This window comes from Cetorhinus maximus, chromosome 17 (genome assembly GCF_964194155.1).
Source record: "Cetorhinus maximus chromosome 17, sCetMax3.hap1.1, whole genome shotgun sequence".
Classification (NCBI taxonomy): Eukaryota; Metazoa; Chordata; class Chondrichthyes; order Lamniformes; family Cetorhinidae; genus Cetorhinus; species Cetorhinus maximus.
The window spans coordinates 91,109,184-91,130,575 of NC_135895.1; the positions used below are offsets into that span (position 1 = coordinate 91,109,184).

Here is a 21,392-nt window from a genome sequence, read left to right on the forward strand (position 1 = left end):
TGTCCCTGCTCAAACTGCAAGGATTACTCACTTAATGGACAACTGCTGGCTTTGCAGATTTGGCAGAAGATACTTTGAATGTGTTTTACCCATTGCAGCTGTCAACTGAGTGTTCTCATCATGTTTTTGGTGAAAAGCCCTATAATCAGCTATGCTGTGACTTAGACTCCAGTATTAACAATAACATCCAACACCTTATCCACGACACTCTTTAAAGTCATTAAAATTTTTTCTGACTTTTTTTTTTCAGCGACCTCTTTATTCAGCTCCTTCCCATCTTTCTGTTCACACTTTAGGGGCAAGTTTCATTACCAGCTTATGCATCGATTTATCGAGTGGCTTTGGAATAAACAAAAACCTCAGCAGCGTCTCAAGTTGACTCAATGACCTACACCTTGCTTAGAATGAAAGTTTTTGGGTCAAAAAATAACAAGATAGCTTGTGAGAAAAAAAAAACTGAAATCAAAGCCCACAGTCTGCCTCCACACACTACATAAAGCAGCACCAGGGAATTTTAGAATCGTCACAGAACTTCCCCTGCTCTGGACAATAAAACTCAGTCGCGTTTCCAACACACAACACAAAAAAAGTTCCTTTTGTGCAGGCTGGTCGCTCCCATTTTCTTCCCTTCTCTCCGCCCCTGACAACTGGAGCCCAGATGGACGAGGTCATAGATATGAGAGAGGATGCGGCCCGAGGGGTCGCCATCCGGCGTCAGAGAAGGAGGTTTCCCTTTGAGATTTTCAATATTTTGCTTACCGTTATCTGCCTGGCCACTGCGGCGCTTGTGGTCTACAAGCTGTTCCAGCCTCCAGCTGGAGGGCATCGCATGGTAAGCGGCAGCTTCTTTACAGTACAGGGTAGCAGTCATTGTCCAGGTATAGGGACACTTGTGTGGGGGTGTGTGTGTGTGTGTTTAAAGCCGTGGCTTCCAGCTCTTTATATGCATAGTTTCTCCCTCTCTCTCTCCCTGTTGAAACAAGTTGTAAAACAGAAATGCATTGTAATTTTTACACATTCATTCATCCATGCATGTTTGTAGCATTGGGAGAGTGCTGCAGGATGTGTCTCGGCGGGGTCCGCAGCACTCAAAGAGAGGTTGCTTTTTTTTACAAGGGGTTACCTGTGCCCTGCAAAACCTCGAAGCCTGGAGATGAAGGACTCGGGCTGGTGTATCTCGCTGGCTGGCTGGTGGGCGGGAGGGACACAGTGGGGGGATTCGCTGAGAATGTGGTGCTTCGTTTCAAACCCAACCCCAAGTGCCAAGCGAAGTATAAAGGTGTGCCGCAGTCCCGGGGTAAGGCGAGCCGGGGTGGTGGGCTGCCAGTGCAGAGAGGCTGGTTCGAGTCGGTGGGAGAGCAGCCTCGGATCAGTGCGTGGGTACGGGGGAGGGGGAACTGCTCTCCCGTGCCCAGGGGGAGGGCGAGATTTAAGTGGGGCTGAAGTGAGATCCGCAAATGACCAGGACTGGGGCAGCCTGCGAGCTCCGCGTGTCCAGAAATCTTTCCAGACTAAAGAGGCTGCGTGGCTGCTGAACCCCACATCTCAGGGATCCGCTCGCCCGGGTTTGCGGCAGAGTTTGGCCGAGTTGCCCCCAGGCGCCTTAGTTAGAAGAGGAGTTGACAATGTCACCCAGTGGGGTGTCGCTAATTCCAGTCCAACCGCAAACACTGCAACTATTTAATTGAGAGAAAAGAAAAACCCTTTGGTGTCTGGTTGGAAAACCAGATTGGTCTCGGTTCCGCTGTTTCTTTGCATTGGTTCCCTGATGAGATGCGCTCCCGCCTCGGCTCCTTGTGCTCCTAACACATTATAACCACTTGTTAAATTGTCCCTCATCAGTGAGATATAGCGAGAGGGTCCAGTTATGTTCACACTTTAGCAAACTCCTACACCTAGCAATGAAGTTAGTGGCCAGTTTTTTTGTTGTTGCAAAAATATACTTTATTCATTAAATATCTTCAACCACATTCCAAACCATTTCAAAGGTACAATCAACTTTTACAACATCAGTCCAAACAATATTACAATCAGGTTAGTGGCCAGTTAATGCGTTTTAGAGTAATGATGGTGGAGGGATGAATGTTTTATTGGATACTCGGGGAAGATTGTTTAAAATTATTAATGATCTTCCCTCCCCACCCCGGATTGTGAGAGTGATTGCGGTCCACTGTCACTGGCGTTTCACTGTGCGCAGCCTGACAGACGTGAAGCAGTTAAAAAAGATGACTTGGCAAAGCCAGGAGGAGTGTGCAGTAGTTAGCAAAACACCTCGCTCCGAGGCCGTGCCTGTCAAGTGCTTTTGAAATAATGCAGTGGCCAATTTTACAGCCAGGATCCTGAGTGGCTGTGCAACCAGGGGATCCTCCATCAGTCAGTTTACTTTTTTTGTTTTGGCCGTGTTTTATAGTTTAATATTTCCACTCGGGTCAGCTTAGTGGAAAAATATTATCCGAAAGCTTCACGAGTGTCAGGGGCGGGGGTGCCAGCAACTGAAAGAGTGAGAAAGACCGGATAGATCTCCAGCTGTGATTTGGCGCTTTACAGAATGGGAGGTTTTGACCAGGTTCGAATCTTCCAACCATCCCGTGTGTGGCGTTCACTCTGGTAGAAATGTAGGTAGGGACTGGGCTCCCGTGAGCAATCATCGTTCATACAATTGGACCTGAGGCAGAACAGCACTTGAAAGAGATTAAGTAAAGCCAGAAAATGCAGGAAAAACTCAGCAGGTCTGGCAGCATCTGCAGAGAGAGAAACGGAGTTAATATTTCGAGCCCATTCAATGCCCCTTCTTCAGTTTCAGTTAGCTCTGTTTTTCCCTCTCCGCATATGCTGCCGGACCTGCTGAGTTCCGCCACCACACCCCCAGCATTTTCTGCTTTTATTTCAGATTTCCAGCATCCGCAGTATTTTGCTTTTATTTAAAATAAACTACTTGCATTTTCCAGCTCTTATTCATGACCTCGTGGTGTTGCAAAGGGTGGGGCGAGGCCATTTGGGGGGGATTGGAACAACAGGACAGGAGGTTTCAATTTGATAGGTGGCTGGTAATGGAGCCAGTGTCCGTCAGCAAGGATTGAGATAATGGTCAGCAGGATTTTCAGTTTAACAAGAACTTGAATTTAGACAGGACCACGGGAAATTGCAAAATTTGCAACCAATTTCAAAATGATGCAGTGCCCAATTTGTGCACAGGAGGATCCTACAAATAGCAACGTGATTATGACTAGATCATCTTTTTCCATGTACTGTAGGTTGAGGCATAAATATTGGCTATACCAGAAAGGGCTCTCCTGCTTTCCTTCAATATTTAGCCAAGGGATCCTCTATGTCGATGTGGGAGACCAGAAGTGGCCTCGGTTTAACATCTCATCTGAATGACAGCTCCTCCAACAGTCCAGCACTCGCTCAGTACTGCTCTGGAGTGTCAGTTTAGATTGTGTGCTGAAACTGGGATTTAAACCCATAACCTACTGTCTCCAAGCTGTGAGTGCTGCCACTGATTCAAGCATTAGTTTAAGTGTTTATATCTCCTCATATATTTCACAGCAGCCTTTTGTAGCTTCAGTGCAGCTGGAACTGCAGTCATTAAGAGCCAACAATAAGGTCAAACTTGCACATTGCTAAGATTAGCTCCGAAATTGTGAGTCATGGCATCATAGATGTATGGGTCCAGGCATTGTGTGAAAAGTAACTATCAATTTATGCTGCAGCCAAGTGCACAGTATAATAAAGGTCAGGGAGATCCCTCCATTTTTTCACCCCTCCCTCCCTATCGTTGTGACTTTTACCAGCTCATAAGCCATCCAGAATACTGCTGGTCCTTGCACATCCCTGTCTTCCTTCATTCCTACATCGTAGCTTAAGCAGCCCAGGCCTTACAATCTGGAATTCCTTCCCTAACTCTCTCTGCCTCTCTACTGCTTTTCTCCCTTTAAGATGCTCTATAGAATCCAACCCTTTGAGTAGTTTTTTTTTGTCACTGCCCTCCCACCCCGCCCCATTAGCTCCACATGTGGCCCGGTGTCAGATTCTGTTTGATAATGTTCTTGTGAAGTACCTTGGGATGTTTTGCTTTGTTCAAGGTGCTATATAAGTGTTGTTTGATCCCTAACCAATGCAATGTGAGCTAACCTCAGCTGGGTTCCAGGTTTGATTCCCAGCTTGGAACAACAGGAGAATCAAAAATTGGCTTCAGCACCCAGAACGACGAATGAAAGCTGGGAGGGGCGGTGTGGTGTGGGGGAAATCGGACAGGATTCCTATTATTGATCAATATCCAGTTACCTCTGCTGTAAAGTATATGTATGGTCAGGACTGGATCGGCGGCAGTGGGTAATAGCTTTGCATCACTCCCTGGGCTGAGGTATCAGACTGTCCTGGTGTCTGTAAATCTATATTCTTGCAAGAGTCAATAACTTCATCAGACTGGGGGAGAATGTTGGAGTCTGGAAAATCCCTTGTGCCAAAAAGTTATTCTTTTATTAAATTAATATGAAGCACACATGAAAGAAAGAACTTGTATTTATTCAGCACTTTTCCACTATCAGGATATCCCCAAGTGCTTGACAACCAAGACATTACTTTGAAGGTGGTCACTGCAGACAAATGTAGCTGTTAACCTTCTTGCAGCAAGGTCCACAAGCTGTCACGTGATCGATGATCAGCTGTTGCTGCTGGTGTTCTGTTGAGAATTGAATTTTGCCCTGAAGATTGCGGGAGAATCCCTCAGCTCTTCTCGGAATGGAGGCAGAGAATCTTTTACGTTTGCCGCGGGGAGTGGGGAGGGGGGAGGGGCTATGTTTAATGTCTTATCCAGGAGACTGCATTCCCAACAGTGTAGCACTCCCTGGATTTCATGTTCCAGTTTCTGGATTGTGTCTTCAATTCATGACCTTCTGTCTCAGAGGCAAGAATACTACCACACAAAAAGGCTGGCATCTGAGATATGACCATACTCTTGTAAGCAGAGTCTCTCTGTAATGTACCAGGATGATAAAAGGACAGCATCCATAATTTCTGACATATTATAAATAACACATACCAACATGCAACTGATACTAACTTCTGTTCTTTGTTTCTTTAGGACTCCTTCATGTTTGTCATCCATGCTAAAGCAGCTAGCAGTAAGTATTCACAAATATAATTTCACAAACCCAAAACAATCAAGTAACATTTTCTATCCAGAACAATTCTTTTTTATATATAAAAAGAGAGAGAATGTGAAGTAGTTTCCTCTGCTTTGAGGCATTTAATTCATATGTCAGTCTGGTGTGTGGGGAGCAAAGCCTTTGTAGCATTAAGCGTGTGTGTGTGTGTGTGCGCGCGCGCGTGCGTGCGTGTGTATGTGTGTGTGTGTAAGAAATATTATTTTACTAAACTCTCATTTCAGACCTCTTCAGAATGTCCCTTAACATTTATTCACCAAAAATAAAGCACATTGCATGTATTGAGAATGCCTATAAGGAGAGTATGAAGGATAAATTGCTCTGGGGATTTTTTTTCCATAACTTTGTTTGACTCCTGACATGTTTTATAATCGGCTCAGCTGGGAGAACTGTTTTCCATTTTGTATTCTATGTTGGAGGGCCTTCTGACTTTCTCTCAATTTTCTCCTCTCACAGTCTCACAGGGAAAAGTTACATTCAATTCAAACAATAGTGCCTGGGTGAAGAATAACGCCATTGTGGTTCCATGTGATGGTCTGTACTTGGTTTATGCACATGCAAAGCTCATAAATCCGAAGAATTCAACAAGACTGATAATTGTGAAGGGGGAAGAGGATGACAGTTATGCAAAATGGCATCTTCTGGACTCTGCAGATCAATCCCCCTTGATAACATCCTCGTTGCGTGTTAACAACATGCTTCGCATGGAGCTCAACTTTTCCACAGAAGATTTCGATGAAGATGTCTATTTGGGGATAGCCTTGCTTCAAGTCCATCAAGACATAGTTTCCTGCCAGGAGATTATTCAAAAAAGCTGCAAGAAGAAAAAAAGTGGAATGGGTTGTGCCCTTTAACTCCACCCTTTGGGAAATATATTGTGCAATGATCGGAACAGGCAAGATGAGGATGAAATGTACATTGACTTTGGGAGGCTACTTTGAAATGGACTTAAGCTGAATTTAGATCACATTGGATGATGTGGCAAAAAGGAGGTGGAGGTGTGTGTGTGTGTCTGTGTGTGTGGCGAGGGGGAAGGTGAGTGCTCCATAGAGGGAACTAGCTGCTGAATTGCATTTTTGATTAATATAGAATGTAGAATAGAATATAAGGGACCTAATAGCTAATTGGCCCAATGAAAAAGGAACTGAATCTGTATCTGATGTGAAACAGAGTGCTTGAAGTATTTAATAAACACAGAATTATTCTTTTACTAAGGGAGTTTGGGGCTGGAAACTGATGTCTGCCCCAAAATAGGGGGTCAGCAGTTGGGAAGGAAACTCACAGCACAGCAATCAGACAGAGACTCTGGATAGACTGAAGCTTGATGGGCTGAGTGGCCTTATTTTTCTGTTCTGGATTTTCTTGGTGTCCTGGACAGTATTTATCCCTCAAACAACATCACTAAAAAACAGGTGATCTGGCCATTATCTCATTGCTGTTTGTGGGATCTCACTGGGCGGTTCCTACATTACAACAGTGACTGCACTTCAGTAAGTGCTTAATTGGTTGTAAAGCACTTTGGGAAGTCCTGAGGTTGTAAATCACACTATTAAAAAGGGAAGTTCTTTCTTTTGTTTGTTCTATGTTGCCGACTTTCATCACACAATCAGGTGGTGGTAGGTGGTGTGGAGGACAGTGAGTTCCTAGATGTCTTTCTCTTTCACTTCAGAATGTAAAGCTTATTGCATCTATCCCACTCCCAGACTTCAAATTCTTAATATGGGAGTGGCGGTGGTGGGCAAGTAATGGGGCAGGTAGGTGAAATGTTCAATTCAGGGTAAATATGAGATTTTATTATTTTTTAAAAATGTACGTTTTTACTACTTGATATTGTATGATGAAATACATGATGCCAAGTATTTTGCCTCAAATGAGGGATTGGTACCATATTGAAGAAAGTGACCAAATTGGTTGTTTGTTCTCTAACCTAGTTCATTGCACAAAGCTAGTTTTAATACTGCACTATTGAATGTCTGGCCCAGTCTTTAAAAGTAAAACAAATGCCTCTTTTAGTGACCAAAATTTATTTGAGAGAGATTGCGCACAATCCTCAAAGTCCTGTGTGTGTGCTGAGGGAGGAAAATTATAATCTCTGAAAATATCCAGCCTAAGATTATATTCATGAATGTCTTAGGGCTGCAACATTCAAGGGGCATACAGCAGGCAAAGAAGCCTAGTTGGAATGTAGATTATTTGATCTAAGTGTTGTATTTATTTATTAAATGTATTGTAGTTATTTAATGGGAAAAGTAATAGTGCTTTTGAATAAGAAACTTAATGTTTTGATATTGTAACTAACTTTATTTTTACATGGAACTCTTTTTTGTACTGTTTTGATATGTTTACAAATAAACACAGAAAAGACACAAATGTTCTCAAGACGTTCTCATTTGAGAAACTTTAAAAAGACTAACCAGGCAGGTAAATTGCAAGATGTTTTCGGCACTGTGTAGGCATTGTCACGTGTTGTAGAAGCCAGCACGAAGACAAACTGGGGGCTATTTTGGGCCAACAGTACTAAGGTTTAAACTACTGATGAAGTTTAAGAATCAAAGGAATTGACCTAAGTTTACTTGCCTATCACATTTTTTTTTTGCTTTTAAGCAACGTTTGGATAAGGCGACATTTAAAATCCAACAATTCTGTAATAGAGCAATCCAATACTGACTGGACATTGTTACACATTCCCATGTGTGAAAAGCCTTTACCGCTTACAGCAGTCCTTGGGAGTCTTTTGCTGTTCCTTGACTTGATCCTGTCTGGATTACGGAGAAGTTACAGCACCAGATCAGGCCTTACTATCTCACTTACGTGACTCAGTGTCATTTTTTTTTTGACAACATGCATCATGGGATATTTTAGCATGTTTGAGGTACTATATACCTGCAAATCATTGTTTGTTAAGTCACCGAATACTTTTTGTACTCCAAATTGTCTCATCAGCCAACCACAGTTCCCCAAAGCCCAGGAAGTGTGAATGCACTGAATGCAGGGTAACAAGCTGCGGGCTAGTTAAAAGCAAAATACTGCGGATGCTGGAAATCGGAAATAAAATCAGGAAAGGCTGAAATACTCCAGTGGCAGGATTTTACACCGGCGGGATTTTCCAGTCCCACCGAGGTCAATGGACTTTTAAACAGCTCGCTGCATTTTAGGGTCCCGCCACCGCTGCGACAGGGCCGTAAAATTCCGCTCCAGGCCTGGCAACATCTGTGGAGGGAGTAAGAGAGTTAACATTCCAGGTGGATGACCAAGTTCTGTTGAAGGATCATCAACATTAACTCTGTTTCTCACTCCACAGATGCTGTCAGACCTGCTGAGTTTTTGCAACATTTTCTGTCTGTATTGCAAACCATTACCTAACCATGGAACTTTGGGCACTGGTTGCTTCCCATTACTGCCTCTTAATTTGGTATTGTGTAGTGATTATGGATTGTCACCACAATATTTATCTGGACACTACGTGATAGTAGCTCACTGTAGCACCAGGCTTGAAGGTCCGTATTTTAATCTTTGAATTTCAAGTTCGGTGAATCTTTTTCCATATTTATTATTGATTTTTTTTCTTTACTGTGTACCAGACTAGAATAAAGATCTTGAGCAAGTTTCATATCTCTGTTTTAAAGGCTTCTCAATCTAATGTCTTAATCATTTGACAATCTCCAGTTCTCGTACAGGGACTGTAATTTTATTTTTAGGACTAAGTTTTTTTGGGCGATGGAATATTTTAGCTTTTAAAGTTCTTTTTAAAATCAATTTGACTCAAAATCATATGATTCTCCACTTCAGAAGTAAAGTTCACTGTCCCTGTCCCACTCTCAGGTTAGGATTTCCCCTTAGCAGGAGAATGAAATGTTCAGTTCAGGCCAAATATGGGTTATTTTAAAATGTATGTTTTTACTATGTGATATTTAATGATAAGGTACCTGATGCCAAGTTTCATTTTCATTATAATAGTTTTAGTTTACGCTCCTCACGAGTAAATCCCCAACCGATTTACTTCATCACATCCTAGGAAATGGAATCTCTCACTTCCAAATCAATGGACTGCATTCCAACACTGGACCAGACTGAGTCCGAGTGGATGGCAAAAAAGCTGTGAGAGAAAGTTTCCTGATTCCAGGAACTATTAGGTACCCACAGTGCATCATTGGTCTCATAAGAATGAAGAGTTGGAGTGGTGTCATCTCCATAAGGTGGAGAAGTGCTTGACTCCAAGGTAACTCAGCATTGTCACTCCACTCTTCGGAGTAAGCTTACCTTCTTTCATTTGCGCTTGGTCCAGAAGGTGGTGTGCTAAACTGCAGCAGGACATTGAAAAACAAAGCTTGGAGAGGGGAAGATGAAAAGATGGAACACCCTTAAATAGGGTAGTTCTTAGTTAGAGAGCACAACCAAAATACTTGTTAATGATTTTCTGTTGCCTTCAATTAGTCCAGACCAGCAGCCTGAAGGAAGTGTTCTTGTAGAGTAGCTTTCAACCTTATAAAAGTGACAGTGATTTATTTTTCAGTACAGATAACACCATATAACACTTTCACTCTTAAATCTGATGCTCTATTGATTTTTCAAGCACCATTAATAGGATCAAATCATACTTGAATGCATAATATTACAACAACGTTTATATCTATCATTCTTAATGTAATAAAACATGCCATGGTTCTTCACAGAGGCATTATAAAACAAAATATTACACTGAGCCACATAAGGACATGTTAGGGACAGATGACATAAAGGTTGGTCAAACAGACCAATGGGCTCAACTTAAAAATAATAAAAAATGAAGGTGACTAAGTGAAGCTCCATTTTAAGTTGCTTAATTGAACAAGAGCCAGTGTTTATGGCTCTTGTTTATGGCCAATGGCAGAGCAGGCCTGCAGGGCTGTACTCCTGCTCCTATTTCTAATGTTTTTATTTTCTTAAATGTATCTATGTTATTCTCCTCAGTTATTCCACACGGTAGCAAATTGCACTCTCTGAGTAAAGCAGCTTCTCTTGAGTTCACCACCGGATTTATTGGTGACTATCTTATATTTACGGTCTTGAGTTTTGGTGTCCCGCACAAGTGAAAGCATCTCCATGGGAGGAATCGTCCCAGATTTGCATTGAATATGGTGGCGGGTGGGAAACAGAATGTTTTACCCACTGGCTGAATGGCTGGATTTCATGCCTCATTAATCACGCATTTCCGGGAAACACACCATTTCCCTGGCGGCGGCCTCTAATTCGCGAGTCACACCATCACCTCGCCACTTCATCACACCGAGTGCCATATTTAAAGTGCAGCTGCGCACACACCTCTCAGCGCTTCCAGCCCGGGACTGCTGCACAGAAGACATGGCTCCGAAAGGCAAGAAGACTGCAGCCCCCTGATTCGGTGATGCATCGCCTTTTGGATGCTGTGGAGGCTCGCTGTGAGGCTGTAAGGTCCTCTTCCCCCGCTCTGGCTGCAGGATGGGCAGCAACATCACCAATCAGGCTTGGGAGGCAGTGGCAGTGGTGGTCAGTGCCAACGCCCTGCAAAAGAGGACAGCCACTCAGAGCCACAAGAGGATGAATGATCTCCTTTGCTCTGCCAGGGTAAGTCACTCTTCTCAACACTCTCAACTCACACACTCACAGACCCATCACACATCCACAGGGCCCTCACTCACTGCCGGTTCAAGGGACATCACCATTCACTCTCTCATACACACAACTTCATTGTCCTCACCCCGTCCTTGGGACCACTCACCACCCACACTTGCCAGGCATACTTATCACCTGGCCTGGCAGGTGTCCTCTTCATCTGTATTCATGCAGGACAGGCTGGCACACACCAAAAGGGTGAGGTCGCAGACCGGTGGAGGAATACCCGACATCAAGGCCCTCACATACTTTGAAAACAGAGCCATCCAGCTGGCCAGTGACAATCTGGACCATTCTTGTGCTGAGGTCGATGGTGCTCAACCAAGTGAGGATCCAGCAGTGCAACATCCATCAGACAACCATGCTGTGAGTGATGTGTCCTGTTTCACAGGCCACTGCCACGCACTAATTATACCTCCTTGCTTTTGCAGGCACGCCAGGGAAACAGCCGACAGGGTCCACGACCCAGGTCCTTGACTGAAGCCCTGGAGACACCACAGAAGAGGAGTCTGCTGAAACCCTCATTGAAGACCCATCACAGAGCTCACCCACACCCTCCACCAGCGCAGAGACAGGCACCTCAGTGGGACCAAGCTTTAGAATAGCCTCAGGATCACAATCTAGTGAGCACATTGCATTGTCTGATCCACAGCAGGTGGTGGCAGGGACTTCCCAGGTTTCTGGCAGTCAGAGGACTGCTGGAGACCAGAAATCTGCTGAGTCCCAGTCAGATGAAGAGCCTCTGGACTCGGTCATACCTCCGTCACTGGAGCTGCAAAGGCAGCTCGGGAACATCAGGAAGGGATGTCCACTGCACTCCTCAGGTTGTAAGGCAAGATGGAGGAGTCGGTCCACATTCAGTCTGAGGTGATAGCGCCAGCATGCCAATGCACTGAGGTCAACACTGGTAGAATGGTGGCTGCCATGGAGACCTTGGTCCATTTCATCAGTCCTCCACTGCTGCGCGGGCTGAACTCTATTGCTGACACCATAGTTGGCCTCCAATAGTGTCAACACGAGAGGGGTGCGGGGCAGCTCAATCTCACTGCAGCTGCCTCTTCTCCTCAAGGAGTCAGCCAGGGACCCTTGGGCACCCATAGGGAGGAGGATCAGCAGATCCACGCCCTGGGACCATCCACCCAGGTGACTCTGGGAGTGTCCGGCCCATCTGAATCCCCTCTTCCTGTGACCCCAGCAAATCCAGCTCCACAGGCTGAGGCGGGCGCCACTGCCACACAGCAGGACCCCGAAATCAGGTCGGGGCCCTCCAGAAGACACTGGTCAGGGTCAGCACAGGCAGTCCCAGTCAGCAGGCTGCCTCCATCTCCACTGTGGATGTCGGGGGAAGAACCAAGACATAATGGCATTGTTAGGAAGGTTAAGAAGATGCAGTTGCACAGCCTGGGCACGGGTGTTAATCACTTGTACATAGTGTTCACTTTGTTAATAAACTCCCAAGAATGTCTCCTTGCCTATCGCTCCTTGTTCTGATGAGCAGTGTTCATGTCACTCAGATGTGAAACCTTGGTCTCTGCACAAGATAAAGGCAGTTGCCTCAGCCTAGGGCCTCCTCCCTGTGCTTTGTGTAACCCTCCCAGCACACTGATGGTGCGCCTTCACAGTCACTGGACAAATCAGTCATGCCTGCACCTCGATGAGGATTATCATTGCTGCCAGAATGCCTTGGGCCAGCAGCAGAGAGTTCCGTCATTCTCTCTGTGTGGCCCCAGCACCTTTGAGGGGCGACTGGCCCCCATCTCATCAGCATCTGTGTCTGGTGACATGTGGTCCTGAAGGGTTCAGCTCATGAAGGATGCCACAGGGTCAGGAGAAGTTAAAGTTTCCCAGCTGCACCTCCATGATACGACCCTGTTCACAGAGTGTAAGCGAGGTGCATTAGCAAGATAGGAATCAGGCATTCACATAATCTATGTGAGGATCTATGGAGTGTCCCCACTGCATGTCGTCATCGTCCTCCTGGAATTAGGGACTATGGGCATCCGTTGCGTCTCCGTGACAGGAGTCTTATCACGAAGGGTATGTGCACTGCCATCAGCCAGACAGGAGTTAAATGTTCACAGATGCAATATGAGGATCTATGCTGCCTCCTCGTTGCACATTGTCATCATCTTCCATGAATCTAGCAGCTATGAGGGCATCCTGAGCACGCCTGCCTCATCTGGCCATTGCAATGGCGTCATCGCTGTCATCCTCACCATCGGGAACTTCCTCACCCTCATCCCCTTCGACGTCTCCTCATCGGAGGAGAAAGTGCAGCTCCTCTATCTCCTCCTCAGCCAGCTCCTCTCCCCGTTGCAGCACCAGGTTGTAAAGGGTGCAGCAGGCGATGACGATGCGTGACATCCTCCGTGGACAATATTGCAGGGCTCCACCAGACCGGTCCAGGCACCGGAACCTCATCTTCAACATCTCAACGGTCTGGCCCACCGAGGTGCAAGTTGCAGCATGAACCTCGTTATACCTTTTGTCTGCTGCAGTCTGAGGCCACTACGCAGATGTCATCAGCCACGTCCTCTGCGGGTAGCCCTTGTCCCTGAGGAGCCAACCCGCTGCTGCCTCTCTGGACTCTGAAAGTCACCAGGGATCTGAGACCTACTGAGAATGTAGGAATTATGGACACTCCTTGGGAAACGTGCGCACACCTGCAGGACATGCTGGTCACACACCAGCTAAACCTTCGGTAAGTGGAAGCCCTTGCGGTTGACATAGTTGACCCCTTGTTGCCACGGAGATCTGAGTGCCATGTGGGTGCAGTTGATGGCGCCCTGCACCTGTGGGAAACCTGTGACCTGGACAAATCCCAGCGCTCTTGCATCCTGGCATTCCTGATCCTGGGCAAAATGCACAAAGTTCTGTGCCTTCGTGAAAATGGCATCCGTGACCACATGGATGCATTTGTGGGTGGAGGCTGGTGATATGGAGCCCTGAAAAGAGCCACTGACGTAAAAATTGAGTGCCATGGTCACTTTGCCCTCCATGTCCCCGTGGCGCCAGATCCTGCAGCAAGTGGCAGACGTGACTGCTCAGTTCCCTGCACATGCTCAGTCTTCAGTGACATTAGGTCTCGGCCATCTGAGGGAGTGACAAGTGCCGTCTATAGACCCTGGGTCTAACTAGGCGCCGACCAGTGACGGTTCTGAAAGAGAGAAGCAGCACAGCTAAAAAAGTGCACAGCAGAGGAATTTGGCAGTATTAAAAGGCATATATGTAAATGCAAGGAGCACAGTAAATAAAACCGATGAGCTGAGGGCACAGATAGACATATGGCAACATGATGTCATCGCTATAACGGAAACTTGGTTTAAGGAGGGGCAAAAATGGCAGCTTAACATTCCTGGATATAGAGTTTTCAGTCAGGATGGAGAGGGGGATAAAAAAGGTGGGGGTGTAGCATTACTGGTTAAAGAATCAATCACAGCTGTGAGGAGGGATGATATACCAAAATGAAGCATCAAATGAGGTCATATGGGTTGATCTCAGAAATAAAAAAGGGGTAGCCACACTGCTAGGCGTGTACTATAGACCCCCAAATAGTGGAAGATAGTTAGAAGAGCAAATATAGGGCAGTAATCGTTGGGGACTTCAACAATTCCAATATCAATTGGGATACGAACAGTGTGAAGGGCACAGAGGGTGCCAAATTCTTGAACAGCATTCAAAGGAACTTTTTTCGCCAGCAAGTAACAAGCCCAACGAGAGGGGGTGCAATTCTAGATTTAGTCTTAGGAAATGAAGCTGGGCAAGTGGATGAAGTAGCAATGGGGGGGCCATTTTGGAGACAGTGACCATAATATCGTTAGATTTAGCATCATTATGGAAAAGGACAAAGGGCGAACAAGGGTTAAAGTTCTAAATTGGGGGGAGACAAATTTTACAAAGCTGAGAGGTGAGCTGGCGAGAGTGGACTGGATACAGCTATTAGAAGGAAAAACTGTGTCAAATCAGCGGGAGGCATTCAAAGGCAAGATTCTATGGGCACAGTGTAGCTATGTCTCCACAAAGGAAAAGAGCAGTACTGCCAAATCAAGAACCCCCTGGTTATCCAGAAGCATACAGGCCAAGGTAAAGCAGAAAAAGAAAGCTTATGACAGTCACAAAAGACTTAATACTGTAGAAAGCCTAGAGGAGTATAGAAAGTACAGGGGTGAGGTAAAAATGCAAATTAGGAAAGCAAAGACAGGATAAAAAAAATATTGATAGGTAAAATCAAAGAAAATCCTAAGATGTTTTACCTGTACATTAAAAGCAAGGGAATAACTAAGGAAAAGATAGGGCCTATCAGAGGTATACATAGTAACTTGTGGGTTGATGCAGAAGATGTGGGCGGGGTTCTCAATGAGTACTTTACCTCTGTCTTCACAAAGGAGAGGGATGATGCGGGCATTCTAGTTAAAGAGGATGAGTGTGGCATATAAAATACAATAAGCATAGTGAGAGAGGAGGTACTGGAGGAACTGGCATCCTTAAAGGTGGATAAGTCACCAGGGCCGGCTGGATTGTATCCCAGGCTGTTGAAGGAAGCCAGGGAGAAAATAGCAGATGTTCTGAGGATCATTTTCCAATCCTCGTTAGATACAGGCAAGGTCCCAGAGGATTGGAGGTCTGTGAACATTGTATTATTATTTAAAAAGGATGCAAGGAATAGGCCAGAAAATTATAGGCTGGTCAGTCTGACTGTGGTGGTGGGCAAATTATTGGAAACAATTCTGAGAAACAGGATAAACTGTCACTTAGAAAGACACGGATTGATCAGGGGTAATCAACATGGTTTTGTTAGGGGAAGATCGTGTCTTACTAACTTAATAGCATTTTTTAAGGAAGTGACAAGGAGGATTGGTGAGGGTAGTGTAGTGGATGTTGTCTACATGGATTTGAATAAGGCATTTGACAAGGTCCCACATGGCAGACTGGTCAGGAAAGTGAGATCTCATGCGATACAAGGGAAGGTGGCAGGTTGGATCCAGAATTGGCTCAGTGACAGAAAACAAAGGGTAAAGGTCAATGGATGTTTTTGTGAATGGAAAGCGGTTTCCAGTGGTGTTCCACAGGGCTCAGTATTGGGGCCCTTGCTGTTTGTCGTATATATTAATGATTTGGACTAAAATGTGAGAGGCATGTTTGTGAAATTTGCAGATGACACAAAAATTGGCCATGTAGTTGATAGTGAAGAGGATATCTGTCAACCCCAGAATTATATCAATGGTTTGGCTGAGTGGGCAGAGAAGTAGTAAATGGAATTCAATCCGGAGAAGTGTGAGGTAATGCATTTGGGGAGGGAAAACAAAGCGTGGGAATACTCAATAAATGGGAAGTTATTGAGAGGGGTTGCGGAAGTGAGAGACCTTGGAGTGCATGTCCACAGGTCCTTGAAAGTGGCAGCACAGGTGAAGTAGGTGGTCAAGAAAGCATATGGAATGCTTTCCTTTATTGGATGAGGTGTAGAATACAAAAGCGGGGATGTAATGCTAGAACTGTATAAAATGCTGGTTAGGCCACAGCTGGAATTTTGTGTACAGTTCTGGTCACCACATTACAGGAAGGACATAATTGCTCTGGAGACAGTGCAGAGGAGAACTTCAAGAATGTTGCCAGGGCTTGAAAATTGTAGCTATGAGGAGAGATTGGATAGGCTGGGGTTGTTTCCCTTAGAACAGAGGAGGCTAAGGGGTGGCCTAATTGAGGTGTACAAAATTATGAGGGGCCTAGATAGAGTAGACAAGAAAGATTTGTTTCCTCTAGATGAGGGGCCAATTACCAGGGGGCATAGATTTAAGATGATTGGTAGAAAAGTTAAAGGGGACATGAGGAAAAACTTTTTCACCCAGAGGGTGGTGGGTGTCTGGAATTCACTGCCTAAATTGATGGTTGAGGCTGAAACACTCAACTCATTTAAAAGGTACCTGGATCTGCTTCTGAAGTGCTGTAACCTGCAAGGCTATGGACCAGGTACTGGAAAGTGGGATTAAAATGAGCGGCTAGTTTCTTTTTTCTTTTTTTGGCCAGTGCAGACATGATGGGCTGAATGGCCTTTTTCTGCACTGTAACTTTTCTATGGTTCTATGGTTTGCTGTGGCTCTTCAGCGGCATGCATGGGAGCCCCAGCCATCCCTTCTTCCTGATGGTGCTGCTTCTCTCTCTGCCCAGCCAAGTGCCTCTGTCGCTCTCTCCTCTGTCGTCTCCGCTCTCTGTAAGCCATGAGGAATACAGCTAGGTCACTGGGCTCCATGCTACTGACATACTCCTCCTGCAGGACGAGAGAGAGAGACACGTGGGTTAGCTTGGGTGTACTAAGAACCTCTCTTGGTTAAGCCTGAAGGCCTCTTATTGCACCCCAGAGAGTGCTGGCCACCGCTTGGATGGCCAGAGTTTAGTGCGTTGCATGTCTGCCTGAAACCCCACCCACCTCCACCCCACTCCACCCCAGTGATTGGCAGCAGCTTTGGCCACTGACTGCATGCTGTGCTCTCAGCTCGGGCGCAGGCATTCTCCGAACCCGCACTGCAAGGCTGCACTGTTAGCTTGAATCATGAGGAAGACTGGTCCAAACCGGGATGGTGACATTGCAAGGGGCTGTGAGCGCCTCCACCAGTGACTGCTCTATGGCCAGCTTTAGTAAGGAGATTGTACAATGTACCCAGTTGTCCAATTGTTCTGAATTCCACTAAAACACTCATTAGTTTGCAGTCTGTGCCTGAGGGGTGAAAAGCTCTGGAGCACTTGCCCTCCCAATTCTCCTCAACTGCAGTGCATCCCTTACCCCCAACTTGCTTCAACCTCAGTGCAGCCCTTGACCCACCCAACTCTCCTCAACTGCAGTGCATCCCTTGCCGCCCCCCAAGTCACCTCAACCACAGTGCAGCTCTTGCCCCCCCAACTTGCCTCAACCGCAGTGCAGATCTTGCCCCCCCAATCTCCTCAACAACAGTGCAGCCCATGTCCCAGCTCCGCACTGTCAGCTAGCCGGGAAATTGCCTGTGCCTTCGCTTGAATGCACGGCACCTCAATCTTCAGGTCCAGCAGGTGACCTGCGCGAGCACTGTGCAACGTTATTGTGGACTCACCTCCAAATTCCACTCAAAGTGCAGCTCGCCAGGTGCATGCCTTATAAATGCTGTTGTGAAACATGTTGGTGTGATTCCCAGATGATCCAGTGTGGAATGGTGATTCCAGCAAGCAGAGTTTATAATGATATGCAGGCGTATTAAAATGAAGCTTTCAACGTCCGGCGGTGGGAAACGTGGCCCGTCTTTGACGGGCAGAACGGACGATTGCAAACTGGTTTTACAACGTTGTGAAACCGATTTTTGACCTTCCTGCCATACTGTCTGCTGACGTCCGCCATGATGCCCGACGCCAATGAGCACGGAAAATTCCGCCCTATGTCTACCCTGTCAAGATCTTTCATAATTTTAAAAACCTCCTTCAAGTCACCTCTCATCTCCTTCCTCTCCAGAAGAAATAGCCCCAGGATGAATCATATTTTCCTGATAGTTAATATCACTTTTGAAATGCTAACCTCTCTTAAACTTCAAACTCCATGGACCATAAAATGCCAACACCGTGTATACTCAAGTAATTGTTGATCTCATGTAAAAGTTGACCCCCAACATTTGGTCAAAAAAAATCATTAATTTTTCATATATCTTCTTTATAAGTCGTCCCCCAACTTCTAGCCAAAGAAAACCAAACTCTTTGTACTTACCATCTGCTCGCAGCTGAAGTCGATCTCGTCCTGGTATGAACCTACTCATTGATAGAATTATAGAATAGCACACCATTAAAGGTGGCTATTCAGCTTCTCGTGTCTGTGCATATCAACACTTGGTGTCAAGGGTACTTTTGGGCTCAGGGTGGGTGGGAACACCCCCAGCCTGGCATCCCTGTGACAGTGAGAAGATGGGACAGGGTGGATCTCAACCCTTTGAAATGATTACTCATATAAAAGTCGACTTCTTACTTTTTGGCGAAATGTTTAGTTTTAGAAACTCGACTTATGCGTGAGTATATACAATAGATAAATGGAAATATGGGTGGAAGTTCATTATATAATAGTTTAGGGTGATTTCAACCTAGCTTGATTGATGGGAAACTGACAGAGTAGGATTGGGATCCTAATTTACACCCACTTTACATTCCATTAAATCAATTGCGTGTCAGTGAGACCTTCCTGAATTACCCTTTATTCGTACAAAAGATTAAATCATGTCCGCTTTGGTTAAACAATTACGTCATTGTATGAAAAATCACAATATAGGAATGTGTTTTTGTTTTATAGCAACATTTGGAACGGGGCAAAGCCATTCCTTGTTGGGCCTGCTCCAAAAAAATATGTGCTGCTCTGTATATATTGTTGCAGCATACAATTCTCAGCATCCCATACTTTTACAATTGTTCATTGCTTGGGTCAATGAAAGATCCCTTCGCCTATTAAATGCTAGAAGTTGGAAGATAATCCTTATTCCATCCTCAAACATTTCAAACACCCGCTTGAAAATAAGTAGCACTGCCCCTGGCACTTAAGGTTGCCAGCCTTCCTGGATTGCCCTGGAGTCTCCAAACATTAAAGATTAATCTCTAGGACACCTATGAGTAAGCCAGGAGAAAAAAAAAGAAATACACAGGGGTTTTAAAAAAGCGTGTGTTTTATAAAATACAATTCTTTGAATAGTTTTGCTCACTTGTTAGAAACCTATTGGCCTGGGGAGAAAAGGGAAATTTTACTGACAACCATGAAACAAATTGGGTAATAATGTCTACTCACTTTGCAATTAGCAGTGCATGTTGGAACCAATTTAGAGAATGTGGGGTGGGGTGGTTGGAAATCTCACGATGGCACCTCTAGGAGGATAGCCAACTAGAGTCGGCAATAGGACTGTCAAATGTGATTAAATGTATTCCTGGAGGTTTTATCACATGATTTGCGCCCATGCTCCAGCCTTTAGTCAGCCAATCCTTGTGACCTACTGCCTTCCTACGCCAACTGGAAAGCAAAAAGGCTGATTTCTTCACTCAGGGGGGTGGTGAATCTTTGGAATCCTCTACCCCAGAGGACTGTGGAAGCTCAGTCATTGAGCATGTTCAAGACATAAATCGCTAGATTTCCGGATCCGAATGACATCAAAGGATATGGAGATAGTGGAAAAAATGGCACCAGAGGTAGATGATCAACCATGATCTGTTTGAATGGCGGAGCAGCTTTGAATGGGCCGAATGACCTACTCCTACTGCTATTTGCTATGCTCCGATGTTCCCTCTGCTCCCCATGCACCCAGCTGGATGATGCTTGACTGGCAGCCAAGCAGCCTTTATTTTCCCATTTTCAATAGTTTCGTATCTGGTAAAGAGAAACATTCAAAGACATTTTTTTTTAAAAAAACTGTCTTTTTTTAATGTCCCTATGATTTTTCCCCAGGATTGCACACAGCGGTGTCAATTCACAATTCCTGACAACTCCAGGCCAATCCTGGAGGGCTGCTGACCTTAGCTGGCAATCAGACTGTGGCCTGGACATTCTGGCCCGTCGTGGCGGGACCCGTTGTGAGAGATTCGGCGACCCAGCCAAAAGCCCGTGCACTTTCAGCGGGACCGGGCAACTCTGGTGGCAGGCGGGGGTGGGAAATCCCACTCTGTGACTCTGTATTCTAACTTTGGAAAGGTAAAGGAAAATGCAGGCACAAGAGGCAGCATTGTGTTTGATTAGTGTACAGGAACACAAACAATATTCTAGTAAGTGAGCAAATAGAGAAAATGTAGAATTTTGGAACCTTCTGGAATCTCCTCAATGGGCCCCAAATTTTTAGCATATCCTAGTTTGAAAATCAATTCCCTTTATCCAACAGCATATGTCAGACCTACCTGTTCAGATTACAGAACCACAGAATTTTAACGACACAGATGGAGGCCATTCGGCCCATCATGCCTGCACCAGCTCTCCAAATCAGCATTATGACCAAGTACCATTGCCCTGTCTTTTCCCCATACCCCTGCATATTGTTTCTATTCAAATAGTCATCTAATGTCCTCTTGAGTGCCTGGATTGAACCTGCTTCCACCACACTTCCTGGCAGTGCGTTCCAGACCCGAACCACTCGCTGTGTGGAAAAAAAAGGTTTCTCTCATGTCACATTTCCTCCTTTTGCAAATTACTTTAAATCTGTAACCCTCATCAAATATCCAACAGTTGCAGAGGAAAACTGGTCTTCTGATCCAAAACCTTGAATCTTGTTGGTCTCCCAGATCTGAAGACAAAGACTGGACCAGCAAAAGGAAGAACATGCATTTATAACAATGACCATGAAACTATTGCCGATTGTTGTAAAAACCCATCTGGTTCACTAATGTCCTTTACCTGGTCTGGCCTACATGTGACTCCAGACCTATAGCAATGTGGCTCTTAAATGCACTCTGAACAAGGGCAATTAGGGGATGGGCAATAAATGCTGGCCTAGCCAGCGACACCCACATCCCATGAACGAATAAAAAAATACCTTTCATAACCTCAGGGCATCCAGAAGGGCTTTACAACAAATGAGGTACTGTACTTTTAAACCTTTGTCACATAAGGGAACACAA

The 21,392-nt window shown here is 45.3% G+C and overlaps 1 protein-coding gene across 1 annotated transcript; it reads left to right on the plus strand.

The window, feature by feature from the left end:
* The first annotated feature begins 589 nt into the window (after positions 1-589).
* Positions 590-7,538, plus strand: LOC144692571 (uncharacterized). The gene is made up of 3 exons (XM_078561571.1): positions 590-832; positions 5,087-5,126; positions 5,625-7,538. The coding sequence occupies exons 1-3, from the start codon at positions 659-661 to the stop codon at positions 6,020-6,022; spliced, it is 612 nt and encodes a 203-aa protein (XP_078417697.1). The 5' UTR covers positions 590-658; the 3' UTR covers positions 6,023-7,538.
* Positions 7,539-21,392: the final 13,854 nt, after the last annotated feature.

Excerpts from the sequence above, each read along its gene's own strand:
- LOC144692571 (XM_078561571.1), top strand. The coding sequence starts at position 659 with ATGGACGAGGTCATAGATATGAGAGAGGATGCGGCCCGAGGGGTCGCC. Across the intron at positions 833-5,086 it reads CAGCTGGAGGGCATCGCATG|GACTCCTTCATGTTTGTCAT; the intron begins GTAAGCGGCAGC and ends TTGTTTCTTTAG. Across the intron at positions 5,127-5,624 it reads CCATGCTAAAGCAGCTAGCA|TCTCACAGGGAAAAGTTACA; the intron begins GTAAGTATTCAC and ends CTCCTCTCACAG.